The 13,399-nt window shown below is 47.7% G+C and overlaps 1 protein-coding gene across 2 annotated transcripts in view; it reads left to right on the forward strand.

Annotated features, from left to right (window-relative positions):
* Positions 1 to 3,048: 3,048 nt before the first annotated feature.
* The window catches only part of Dio1 (iodothyronine deiodinase 1), a 15,849-nt gene continuing 5,498 nt past the window's right edge, over positions 3,049 to 13,399 (forward strand). The window contains exons 1-2 of one of the 2 annotated variants that reach the window (XM_028787006.1): positions 3,049 to 3,397; positions 11,936 to 12,079. In XM_028787006.1, the coding sequence (XP_028642839.1) occupies positions 3,061 to 3,397; positions 11,936 to 12,079 (481 nt within the window). In that variant the 5' untranslated portion in view covers positions 3,049 to 3,060. The remainder of the gene's footprint in view (positions 3,398 to 11,935; positions 12,080 to 13,399) is intronic. The other variant, XM_028787013.1, reaches the window with a different exon arrangement.

Consider the following 13,399-nt stretch of genomic DNA (forward strand, 5'->3'; position numbering starts at 1 on the left):
GAACAAGAAGACAAGCCTAGACTGGGAAAAGGCATTTGCAAAAGATATCTGAAAAAGAATCTTAGTCAAAATATTCAAAGAACTCTTAAGACTCCTCTAAAAAAAAAATGGACATTTGGTTTTAAAATAGGCAGAAGTTGGGGATGTGGTTGTAGCTCCGTGGCAGAACTCACCTAGAATGTGCGAGGCCCTCAGTTCAATTAGCAGCACAAATGAAAAACCAGAAGCTGTGACCTGTACCTCATCCAAGAAGAGATGCAGATGGCAGACAAGTAAATGCTGCTGAACACACGATGTTCTGCTGACAGTTTTTTTTTTTTTAAGATTTATTTATTGCATGTATGTGAGTACACTGTACCTGTCTTCAGACACTCCAGGGCAATGGATCCCATTACAGATGGTTATGAGCCACCATGTGGTTGCTGGGAATTGAACTCAGGACCTCTGGAAGAGCAGTCAGTGCTCTTAACCACTGAGCCATCTCTCCAGCCCATCTGCTGATGGTTTTTAACTTTACTGTGGTACAAAAACACACGTGTGAGTAAAGGCAATCACCACCAAGCTCAAGGACCTGAGTTCAATCTCTGGGGACCACACTGTAGGAGAGAACTGACAGCCAAAGCCGTCCCTTTGACCTTCTCCCATGTGCCACAGCATGCATGGCCCCTGACACACAAAGAAGATAAATGTAATTTAATTTTTAATTTTATAATAGTAGGGTGCTACTATCATGCTTGGTAGATTGGCTTTGTATTAAAGGCTTTTGTTTTGTTTTGTTTTGTTTTGTTTTTTGAGACAGGGTTTCTCTGTAGAGCCCTTGGTATCCTGACACTCGTTCTGTAGACCAGGCCTTTAATTCAGAGATTTATCTGCCTCAGCCTCCTCAGTGATTGGGTTAAAGGCGTGAGCCACCATGCACCTTGGCATTTTCAACTTCTAATATCTTTGACTTGCAGTGAGTTTATCAGGATATAATATTTATTTGCTTATTTATTTATTGTTTTTTTTTCTTAGACAGGCTTCTTTGTATAGCAGCTCTGGCTGTCTTGGAACTCACGCTGTAGACCAGGCTGACCTTGAACTCACAGAGATCTAACTACTTCTGGCTCCCAAGCACTGGAACTAAAGGATAAAATTTATCTGTTATTAACACGTGCTCCATAGCATACGTCATCAGAGAATTGCAAACTGTATTGAGAGATGCTGAGGCACACATACCAGAATAGCAAACGTGCAAAATACTGACAATACCAAACACTGGCGAAGGTATGAAGCAACAGCTGTGCAAACTTGTCATTGCTGGGGGCATATAAAATATCCCTGACACATTGTAAGACAGTAGGGTGCTTCTTTACAAGACCAAGCATACTTCTACTACACAAACCAATGGCTGCACCCACTGGAGAGCCAAATGAATTGACAAACTGTCTCCATCTGCCTGTGACGCTTGTGTCTGTTTTGTCTATGATTTGGGAGCAACCCAGATGTTCCCCAGTCGATGAATGGATCAAGTTTGGTATAGCCAGACAATGAGTATTTTTCATTATTGAAAAAACCCAATACAATTTGTTGCATTTTATTTTATAGTTCTGGGGATATACATAGGATTTGTACATGCCTGGCAAGTGTGTTATCATTGAGGCACAATTCCAGCCAGCCTTTGTATTATTGAAACAAATACTCTCTCTCTCTCTCTCTCTCTCTCTCTCTCTCTCTCTCTCTCTCTCGGAGGGAGGGAGGGAAAGGGAGAGGAAGAGGGAGGAAAGGGGAGAGGAAAGGGAGAGAGGGCAAAGAGGGTAAAAGCATTTGTTGTTTTTGCAGAGGACTTGGGTTCCACTTTCAGAACCTACATGTCAACCATTCATAACTCCAATTCTAGATGATTCTACACTCTCTTCTGACCTCCTTCAGTACCAGGCATGCACATGGTACACATAAGACAGCTAACCTTAAAAGCTAGTCATAGCCAGGTAGGTGGTGGTGGTGCACACCTTTAATATCAGTACTAGGAGACTGAGACAGGCACATCTCTGTGAGTTCAAGACCAGACTGTCTTGTTTGTTTGTTTGTTTGTTTGTTTGTTGAAACAGGGTTTCTCTGTATAGCCCTGGCTGTCCTGGAACTCACTCTGTAGACCAGGCTGGCCTCGAACTCAGAAATCTGTCTGCCTCTGCCTCCCAAGTGCTGGGATTAAAGGCATGAGCCCAGCGAGAAACCCTGTCTTAAAAACCAAAAACAAACAAAAAAAAAACCAAAACAAAACAAAACAAAAAACTCTAGTCATTTGCAAGAAATTATTTTTTATTTCCTTTCCTCCTTCTCCTCCTCCTTCTCTTCCTCCTTCTCCTCCTCCTCCTCCTCCTCCTCCTCCTTCTTCTTCGAAGGGCCCAGAACTTACTAACGAACATCAGGCTGGTCTTAAACTCACAGAGATCCCTCTGCCTCAGCCTCTTGAGTGCTGGGTTAAAAGTGTGCTGCTGCCAGGCAGTGGTGGTGCATGCCTTTAATCCCAGCACTTGGGAGGCAGAGGCAGGCGGATTTCTGAGTTCGAGGCCAGTCTGGTCTACAGAGTGAGTTCCAGGACAGCCAGGGCTACACAGAGAAAGCTTGTCTCAAAAAACAAACAAACAAAAAAAGTGTGCTGCTACAGCAGCTGAGATCTTAGACTCCTTTTTTTGTTCTTTTTTTAAAAAAATGGCTGGATGTTAATTGTACAAAATAGTGGAGTTCGTTATACTTTAACCAGGGCCCCTTTCAGTGTGATCTTTTCAAGTGTTTGTCTTTTAAAAAAAACAACACAGAATTTTCTTTCAGAAACTAAGAATTTCTCAAAAGATAACAAAGAATCCAGGAGGATAATTGCTAGGGAGACCTCTGTGCCCTGGGTTTGGAATTTTCCATCTGATTGACAGCAAGGCAAACACCTGTTGTCCTGGCACAATCCCCTTGTCAGGGTTGGCTGCAGAACCCTGCACCTTTGTCCAGCTCCACCCAGTGCTGTCTGGCTGGGGCCTCTCTTTCAGTCCGTAGGCCTCAGAGCCAGTTCTGCCCTGTGCTGAGATGGAGCTGTCCCAGCTATGGCTGTGGCTGAAGCGGTTTCTGATATTCCTGCAGGTGGCCTTGGAGGTGGCTGTAGGCAAGATTCTAATGACATTGTTCCCAGAGAGAGTCAAGCAGAACATCCTGGCCATGGGCGAAAAGACCGGGATGGCCAGGAATCCCCGATTCGCCCCTGACAACTGGGTCCCCACCTTCTTCAGCATCCAGTACTTCTGGTTTGTCCTGAAGGTCCGCTGGCAGAGACTGGAAGACAGGGCTGAGTTTGGGGGGCTGGCCCCCAACTGCACCGTGGTCCGCCTCTCAGGACAGAAGTGCAACATCTGGGATTTCATTCAAGGTCAGCTCAGGGACTCGGAGCAGTGGGGATGGGTGGGGTGGAGAGGTGGATGGAAAGCACCGAGCTTCCTGTCATTGCTCCAGATGCTCCTGTGTAGCTTCTTGACCGGTGGTGAGCTCTCCTGGGTTTTCTCTCTCTTGGCTGGTATCTTCCCAGGGTTCATATCACAAGCCATGTGCTCTGGCCTTCCAGCCCCTGATGTAGGCAGCTCACCTCTATCTGGTGAAATCCCTCTCAGCCTCCAGTCTGACTTCCCCAGGTTACCCTTTTTATGTCCCAACTGACATCCTATACTTTGCTTTGTTGACACTCAAGGTTTTCAGTTATGAGTGGGTACCTAGGTTTCCCCTGCCACCCTCACTAGCCTATAAATTCACAGGGGGTGACCAATAAGCCATCAGAGCGCCTGGTCTGGTGTCTGGTGTGGCACAGGACAGTAGTTTATGAGTTATGAGACCTCTTGGTTCTCCATCCTCCTCGCCATCAGGTATAATGGTCTGTTTGAGTTCTGGAAGCCCTAACTAGTCCTCAATGCTCTTCTCCCTGGCAGACCATCTCTTTGTTCTCCTTCCTCCACTTGACAGCTGACAGATCACTCTTTCCCAAGACTACCCAGTGTAGCACCCCGTGACATCTCCCTCTTGCATTCGGGGGAGTCCTAGGCTCAGACTGGTGCTCACAGTATTCCGTAGTCATGCTTGTAATTTTCACCCCAACATTATTTCCAAGATTTCTTCATGCTAACTCTACTAGACCATTGTGGGGCTTTGCCCATCCTGGGCTTGACATCTATGTGCCTTTGTTGACACCATGACTAGGAACACCCTTCTGTGTGGCCAGCCACCTTCCCCTCAGCACCAGGGTCCAGCTCTCTTACCTCATCCTCTGAGATGCCACTTCAGATCTCTCTAATGAGGAAGCTGCTGTCTCCCTCTGGACCCAGGTTTCCCTGCCTACCCCTTCCCTCAAAGAACTGCTTCTTCCTACCCAGCTGCTGCCACTCTACTCCCCACAGCAGAACTCCCTGGGAAAGAGCAGTGTTTGATTCAGTTAATCCCAAGGCACCAAAACAGGGGAATAACCAAGTGCTTTTCAAAGCATGTTCTTTGGAATCCAAGCCCCTCAGATAAGTTTCGCTATGTAGAGTTTCCAGGACAAACCAGTTTGGGAACCCCCACATCCTGTGTCAGCCTCCTGTGATCACCACAAGACAAGCGGCACATGAAACGTCCAGAAAGGCTCTGGGGCTTAAAAGCAGATCTGTAAAATATGCCTCCCCTCCCAGCTCCTCTCGGGAAGCCTTTGATTGGCACGCTGATTCCTAACACCACCGAGTGGGAAATGTTGACCTAACGGGAGCCCCTCATTCTGGAGGAGAACAGAGCGATCTGAGAGACTCAGCTGACTGACTGAGTGAATGTCAGGTCAGACTCAGGATCAGCCTTCTTCTGTCCATTTCACTGTGCACCCTACCCTGATGGACAGTCAGGGAGGGCTCCCTTGTGTGTCAGACCCTCAGCTAGACAGTGGAAGCTCCAGCAAGATCCTTCTTCTAGACATAAGGGCTTTACAGTCCCATGGCAGAGATGATTAGAACAAGAAAAATCAATGGTCTTGTGACATGCGGGGGGGGCCGGGGGGAGAGAGGGCCTGACTGCCTGCAGAACTTGGAAGGCTTCCTGGAGGAGGTGTGTTTGACACTAATGAATATGATTTTTGTAGACTGAGAAGGAGAATTTCAAAATAGTAGAAGAACGAGACCCCCTCCCCATTAATGAATTTAAACTATAACATGAAAAGGACCTTAATTTTCCAGCCAACGGTTAGCACAGAGCACTGGGAATGAGGGCAATGAGAACAGTGGTTTTTAGCTGATGTTTCCGGTGTGCCGGACACTGGTAGGCAGGACAGAGTGCTGGAGAACAATCTGAAGAGCAGCTCCCTGGAAGCCACCTGCCCCAGCGCCAGTTCACAGAACCCACTTGTGTCTGTTAACTGTCCTCTTTCAGTTAAAAAGAATTCCGTCTTCCAGGTGTGGTGGCAAACACCTGTTGTCCCAGCACTAGGGAGACAGAGGCAGGAGGATTGGAGTTCAGAGCCAACCTGGGGTATATAAGGAGAACTGTCTCAAAAACTACTGGCTGCGGCTCTGGCTCAATGGTAGAGAGTTCACCTAGCATACACAAGAGTCTGGGTTTGATCCCCAATCTAGAAATAAAAATAAAACAGAGTGTTCAGCAAATCAGGTGTGGTGTCAGGTGTCTATAACCTTCGAACTCGAAAGGAGAGGCAAGATCACAAATATAAGCTCATGCTACTTAGAAAGTTGTAGGCCAGCCTGGGCTACATGAGACCCTGATTAAAATAAAGAAAGTAGGATTAGTGAACTGGAAAGGTGGCTTGGCAGTTAGAAATGGCTGCTGCTCTTCTAGAAAGTCTGAGTTTGGTCTCCAGGACCCAGATTGGGCAGCTTACACTGCCTGTAACTCCAGCTCTGTGGGATCCTCCTCCCTCTTCTGGCCTCTGCAAGCACCTGGACACAGGGACACACACACACATACATGCGTGTGAGCGCGTGCACACACACACGCACATGCACATGCACACACTTTTTAAGAAAAGAAAAATAGAGTGTTCAGCTTGCTCCTGATCCCTGCTGCTGTTTCAGAAAGCAAATGATACAGGAGGCAGGGATAAGTCCACCTAACCTTCATTTGTAAAATGGAGTTGATTTTCAGCACATTGACACAATGTGCACTGAAATCACAGACCTAAGTGCCACTGGTCTCTGCCCCAGCACACTTCACAGCTCAGAGGGAGAGAGAGAATGGGAGGGGAGAAGATTTTGGAGAAGAGAAGGTTCGGGAGAACTCAGATTCCCTGCCTGAGTGACTGGGAAAGTGGCAGGGAGGACACTGGGGAGCCTAGCAGTCCTTAAGCCCTGGGGCAAATGAGGACAAGAATTCAGGGAACAGCCCAGGACAGAGGGGGAGGGCAGGTGAGTTCCCAGATGTAGAAACTAGGTGTAAGGGGAGGCTGCTGAAGCCATCAGGGACCAGAGCTGGAGGGTGTCCTGTCTCCTACCTACAGGTACATATATGCCTCAAGGTATTGGTTAGTTTTTGGGAAGGTTTCCAAGTAAGATTATCAAAATCAATTACAAAGACATCTCATTGCTCTTCAGAAACTTCCAGGCCTTTGACACACCAAAGGATGCTTTAGTATAAATGCAGAACCCATTTTAGAGCTACCCATTGGTAGTCTGGGAAGATTTCTTACAGATAATCTAGTATAACCCCTTGACTGTTTCAGACACAAAGGACTGGGGTGGTACAGAGCCGTTCAGAGTCCCATAGCAAGTTCTCAGTGGAATAGGAACAAGAGCTTGGGCTTTGGTCCTGCTTTCTACTGTTGCATGGAACATCGGAGTCTCAGATTCTTGGCCATCTCTGATACTCTGCATGGCCCTAAACAAGGACACACACATACACAGTATGCACATATTCCTGAACACCACACACATGCACAGAGTAAACTGTTGATCTGCAGTCTCTCCAACTATACAGAGGAGGTATCACCTGGTAATGATAAAAGGGGCTTCTCTACGGAGAGAGCCTGGGCCAGAGGCTCATCGGCTAGTCCAGGAGGCATGATCGTGAGCCCAGTCCAGGCACACTCTGGAGCTGTTTTCCTATTTATACAACACTGCAGACCTAACCTCGAGTCCTTACCTGACACTTTGACGATGTGGCCTGTGGCTTGTGGACACTAGCAGTGTGCCAGCCGTAAGCACCCACACTTCCCCTTTCCACTGCCAGGTAGACTTTGCCCTCGCTGCTCATCACCATGCCGACCACACTTCAGGTCGTTAAACAGATGTGCCTGTCCTTTCTGGGGCCTGTTGAATTTTTGCCCATTAAAAGTAAAATTCCAGACAGTTAACATTTAAAACTGGTCCTAACTTGAAATCAGTTTTCTTATTATCTAAAGAGTGGTTCTCTAGGGTCATTACAGTCCAGTGACCAGTCACTTGTCAGTGACTGGCCTCAGAGCCTCCCCTTTGAAGGCCCTGTCACATGGGGAGGAATCATTGTTCAATCAACCATCAGGGACAGAGAATGTCTCTCTGCTCTGGGGCCTCCCAGGGCCTCCTAGAAAAACAGTTTGTGAACCAGATAAGAAAGGCTTCATGTCTGCAGAGAAACAAGCCTGTCTTCCCTTTACACTGGAGGCTGAACATTTATTTACTTGTTTTTAAAATTTATTTTGTGTGTGTGTTTAAGTGTACACATGCACATGCCACATGTGTGGAGGTCAAGGGACAACTCAAAGGAGTAGGTTCTCTCCTCTCACCCACCATGTGGGTCCTGGGAACCAAACTGAAGTCGTCAGGCTTGGCAGCAAGCCCCCCTTACCTCCAAGCCACCTTGCTGGCCCCAAGTCATGAAATTAGAACTACTTGAGCCTCTCTCTTTAGTTGAGTACTAGAAAACTCAAAGTCAATATATAGCTGTGTTCTAACAAATGTACAGTTGCAGGGGACACAGCTCAGTATCTTGCCCAGTGTGTTTGAGGCCTTGAGTTTCAATATCCTGCATTGCCAAAAAGTAAACTGAATTTCAAAGGTGCATAGCACGTTGGAGCCTCTTTGCCCATTTCCTGTCCTGCTCTACACTTTTCAGAAGGCCAAGAAATCTTTCCTTGGTTATCATTTGCTATTTTAACACGCATGCAAGGTGCTTCAGATCCCGTGCAGAACAAGGAGGATGTGTAACAGATGACATGAAACACAGGGCAGCTGAGGGTCCTTCCGCCACCGTCTGGCAGTGTCCGCCACCGTCTGGCAGTGTCCGCCACCGTCTAGCAGTGCGCTCTCCAGTCCTGCCTCTCCCCACCTGTGCAGTAGCCACGGCCCCACTTCTCCAGTGCCGTTCAGCTGCTGCTCTCCGACTTCCATTCCCACTCTGTCTTTTCTCCACACAGCAGCTAGTGTGCTATTCAAGAGTGAATCTGATGGCTGCATTACACTAGGGATTTTTGGAAGCATCAGACTCTACTCTGGCTTCCTTTAAAACATAATTTTATTACATTTAAAATTTTTATTTTTATGTGTGTGTATGCATATATGAACATGTGAGGAGGTACAAGTTTTCCACAAGTGTGCCATGGTGTATGTGTGGAGATTCGGACAAAATGGTTCAGTGGGTAAAAGTATCTGTAGCCAAGTTGGACAGCCTGAGTTCAATCCCAAGACTCAGATGGTGGCAAGAAAGAACAGACACTTGCAAGTTGCTGTCTTCTGACCTCTACACAGGCACACCTACCTACACACACACACACACACACCTACACACCCACATACACCCACACACACCCACGTACACACTGACATACACCCACACACATCCATATGCACACCCACACCCACGCCCATCCACATCCACATACATATATACCCACATATGCACATGCACACATAAACACACACACACACACACACACACACACACACACTAGAAGAGGCTTGGGATCCAGAGAACTAAAAGCATCTGGAGACTTGGACATGAGCTGTCACTTAACAACAACAGTTCATCACATCTTGCAGTCACCATGGTCGGGATGTCCCCCACCGGCCACCCCTGAGGGGTACCACCACCAGGATGAGAATGAATTTTATCTCAGTGACTCCAGAATAAAAAACCTGGATGGGGAGTGCTACCTGCCCCTGGCTGCTGGGGCAGGGGCATGCCTGCCTCTCTGGTCTTCTAGAGAGCAAGGCTGGGCACACTGTCTTATCAGTCATACGCAGAACAGGAATTCCGAGTGAGAAAGAGGATTAAGGAGCCAGGTGGGCAAGAATTATAGCTTTTGCCCCCACCCCTGCTCTATAGCTCTGGCACTTCCTACACGCTAGAATAAAACCTCGCAGCTCTTTCTCCGGCCCATTGCAGCCTCTGCCAAATCCACCCTTGGTGCCAGGTTCTGGACAGTGGTCTTGCAGGTCCTTAAACAAACTGGGCTCTGTCCCTCCTCGAGGACTTTGAACATTGACTCACTTTGCCTGAAATGTCCTTCTTCTTTTCTCCAGGACTGATTTATTCCAGTCCTTCACCTCTCGGGCTGAACGGCAGCTCCCCAGAGGCCCTCCCTCTCTGCCCCACCTGTCTGCAGTGGGACACCCTTTCTGATCTCTTTCATAACGCTTACCACAGTTTCACAATGCTTCGCTTTGCCTGTTCATTGCCTGTGGCCAGTCTCCCAGCTGAACAAACCCCACGTCGCATGGAGGCAGATTCCTGATGGCTTTCTTCTCACTGACTGCTGCCTGTGTTGGCAACCCTGGCATACTGTAAATTTGGAATAAATGGTTATAGACAGAGTATGTGTGTGCTCAAAGCGGGGATGGGGTGAGGGTGGGGAAGGAGTAGGAACCCTTAGGGACAAGGAGCAGCTTGGGTGATGTGGCTTCTCAAACAGGTCATGTCACTGTCACTGTGCAGGGCTAGCAAGCCTCCTATAGATGTGTGGTTAGGGTTCAGCATGTCTTCAACTTTAGCCATAGAAACCTCAGGGCACAATAGTGTCTCACCCAGCCAAGGCTGAGGTGTTACAGAAGGCTCTTGCCTAGAGCTGACTTTGTAGCTGACAACCAAGGGTTGTCACGATCAGAAAGGCCTTGTGCTTGGGGATTTAATACTCTTCAGAAATTCGCCTGAGAGTCCTCCTGATGTCCTTGTTTTTGGAGGGTAGTATTGTGAGCAGGGTCTCACTACGTGATTGGCGTCAAACTCACAGCACTCACCTGCCTCAGCCTCCTCAGTTCTGGGATTACAAGCTTGTACCACTATGCCCAATCATGGCTTCATCTTCAAATCTGCATGCAGTTGTTAAGCCTTGTGGGACAGTGGATGAGCTCTGGGGGCTCGGGCCTCAGGACACTCAGCCCACACAAGTACAGCCTTTCCTGAACATCTGAGACACATTACTCTCTAGGACTCACTCTTCTATCTCTGGGTGTGCCTCCCTGCTCCTACAGTGACTGCTGTCACTCTCTGCACCTGAAGGGGCAAGATCACCAAACCGGAAAGGCAAGACCTAGTGTGGGCATCCTCCAGTGTCTCATGGCAGGGTGCTGTCCCCATCATGAACTGTCACTGACACTGTGCAATTTGTTAAGTGACTGGGAGGGACCTGGAGGTCCTCATAAAGGTACCTGGGACATCCAGAAGTAGAAAAGGCAATGCCCAGTGGGAGGAAGGGCAGGCAGGAAGGAGGGGGCAGCTGCTGGCTCAGCTTCTGTGCTCCTGGCAGAGAGCAGGAGGTGTTTAGGGCTGCAATGACCATGGGGGCCATTGTCACCCTTCCAACATCCTCAGGCTTAGGAGAGTACGACATTAAATAGCAGCTAACTAAAACACCTACCAGGTTATGAGAGAGACCCCAGGGCCTGAAGAATCTGTATAGCAGACTCAGCAGCTCTTTCTTTGTTTTCAATGATTTTTGTTTTGCAGCAGTTCCCACACCTGTCCCCTTTGTGATGCCGCCTTCACTGTTCTGCTACTTCAGAGCTCAAGGAGTAGATACAAGCTCCTCACAATAGCGTAGGTTTACTGAGCATCTCCTATGGGCCAGGCACCGTATTAAGTCCTCATCAGCATGAGTTTACTTAGTTTTCATAATGACCCTGTAAAATGTGTGTTCTTCTAAGATCTATTTTCTATCTTATGTGTATGTGTGAGTACCTGTGTATACATATGTGCATCACCTTTGTGCTTGGTACCTCAGAGACCAGAAGAGAGTGTCTGATCCCTGGAACTGGAATTGCACGTGGCCGTGAGCAACCTAACGTGGACGCTGGGACTGGACTCTGCAAGATCAAAGTGCTCTAAAGTGCTGAGCCACAGTTCCAGCTTCCTGTAGAGTCTGTGTTTTCATGTTCATTGAGGAAACGGAGACCCTTTTAATAGAAAGAGCACTGACTTGCAAGTTCAGAAGCCGGTCCTCACTTGAACTCCACCACTGACCTGCTGGGTGTGGGTGCTGAAACAAGTCCATAAACTTTGGGTGCTTTGTAAATATGAGAGAGAGTTGCCAGGCATGGGGCTGCACTCAGGAGGCAGATCTCTTTGAGTTCTAGGTCAGCCTGGTCTACATAGTGAGTTCCAGGCTAGCCAGGGCTATATCACTATAGCACATTGTCTCAAAACGGGGGAGTAACTACCCACTCGGAATATTAGCAATCTCATCTCATAGAGGTTGGGTGTCTGCCCACCTTATAAACTACAGTCTGTAGGGAAGGAGTTTTATTTTGACTAGCATCTAGCATCTAGTGGTCACTGAGACATCTTACAAAACCTCTGCCCTTAGAGAGGCAAAAGCCAGCCCTAACCCCCATTAGTGATGCTGTCTAGGCTTGTCATAGTGCCTGAGACCCATCCCACAGGGACAGAAGGAACAGAATTAAATGCAGGAGGGAAGACAGTACATGTGAAAGAAAAACAGGCAAGTCTCGGCTCCCATGGTTCCTTCCTGTTGCAGGCAGCAGGCCCCTGGTGTTGAACTTTGGCAGTTGCACCTGACCTTCATTTCTTCTCAAATTTGACCAGTTCAAGAGACTCGTAGACGACTTTGCCTCCACAGCAGATTTCCTCATCATTTACATTGAAGAAGCACACGCCACAGGTACAGAGACTCCCAGGCTTGACACTCCGCCTTTCTCCCATTGTTGGAGCCCATGTTATAGTTGGGACGGGAAAGAGGGAGGGAGGCACGGAGGGAGGACCAGAGAAGCCCAGCACTGGCTTTCCCTCTCACTGCCTCTCCTTCCACAGTCTGCTTTCAACAAGAGCATATAGATCAGAAGTCTGAAGAGGAACATAGTTTGAGCACATTGACAAGAAATTGAAACCTGGTGTGGCACAAATGAAAATGGCTGCCCCGTAGCTTTTTCAGGAGATATCCTAAGATCAAAAGGACAGGACAATGGCCTGTCTGGATCATAGCTCATTAAGCTTTGGTGATCCCCATACTCTTGGGGACACTGCGAAAGCAGATGCCTTCACAGATCTGAGTTGCATTCTAGGTAATGCTACTACCCCTGGTCTGAGGACCACATTCAGAGGAACACTGCTGTAGCATAGCTTTCTTACATAAGTAGGAGTCCCTTTCCAGCTCTAACCATGACATTACCACTGTTGCCACACAAGACACCTTGTTCCTATGCTAAGGAAGTTGAAATGATGAGACAGGCTTTCCTTACAATGGATGGACAGACTTTCCTTCTAGAAACATCTTGGTCCTTGAACTCTGTAAGATAATCAGGTATATCCCCATTTTCCTGGCCTTCATGGAGACTGAACCCTTAAATTTAGCCCCAGTCTCAAATTCAGAGCTCGAAGAAGGCTTCCACGGTGGAGGGGTACCATTGCTCACCTGCCTGTACACATGGTGGGAGAGGTCTCTCTGAGTCCTTGTCACCTAGGACTCTGGAGGGTCCATGTCCCGGTCAGGGCTCTGTGGAAATGGGGTGAATGAGCATCCAGGCTGCATTATCTTTGCTGGCTTGCCCACAAGTGGGGAGCATAGAGAACTCTCTGATCATTTTCACCCCATTTGGCCACGTGGTGCACTTCTCAGTATGGTCTGTATCCTCGTGTGGTATTGAAGTCCTTGAAGACAGGACTGCCTAGATTGCTTGTTGAAAATGCATATTCCAGGGCCTCGACCTAAGCCTACTATATTTTTATTTCTCTGCATTCAAACACCTTAGAATTTTCAACTTAATACTGTGTTCATTTGATAGGCAGCTTCCATTCTCATTCACATTTGGGAAAAAATTTAAATATCACAGGGTAATAAGAGTGTGGATATGCGCATGCTCACCTCCGTAGTTTTATGTATATTTGAACTTTTCCATAAAATATAGTTTCAAAGACTGGCTTGTGCACCATACAGTGGTGATATATGCCTTTAATCCCAACACTTGGGAGGCACAGTAGGTGG

Source organism: Grammomys surdaster, unplaced genomic scaffold (genome assembly GCF_004785775.1).
Source record: "Grammomys surdaster isolate TR1022 unplaced genomic scaffold, NIH_TR_1.0 100, whole genome shotgun sequence".
NCBI lineage: Eukaryota > Metazoa > Chordata > Mammalia > Rodentia > Muridae > Grammomys > Grammomys surdaster.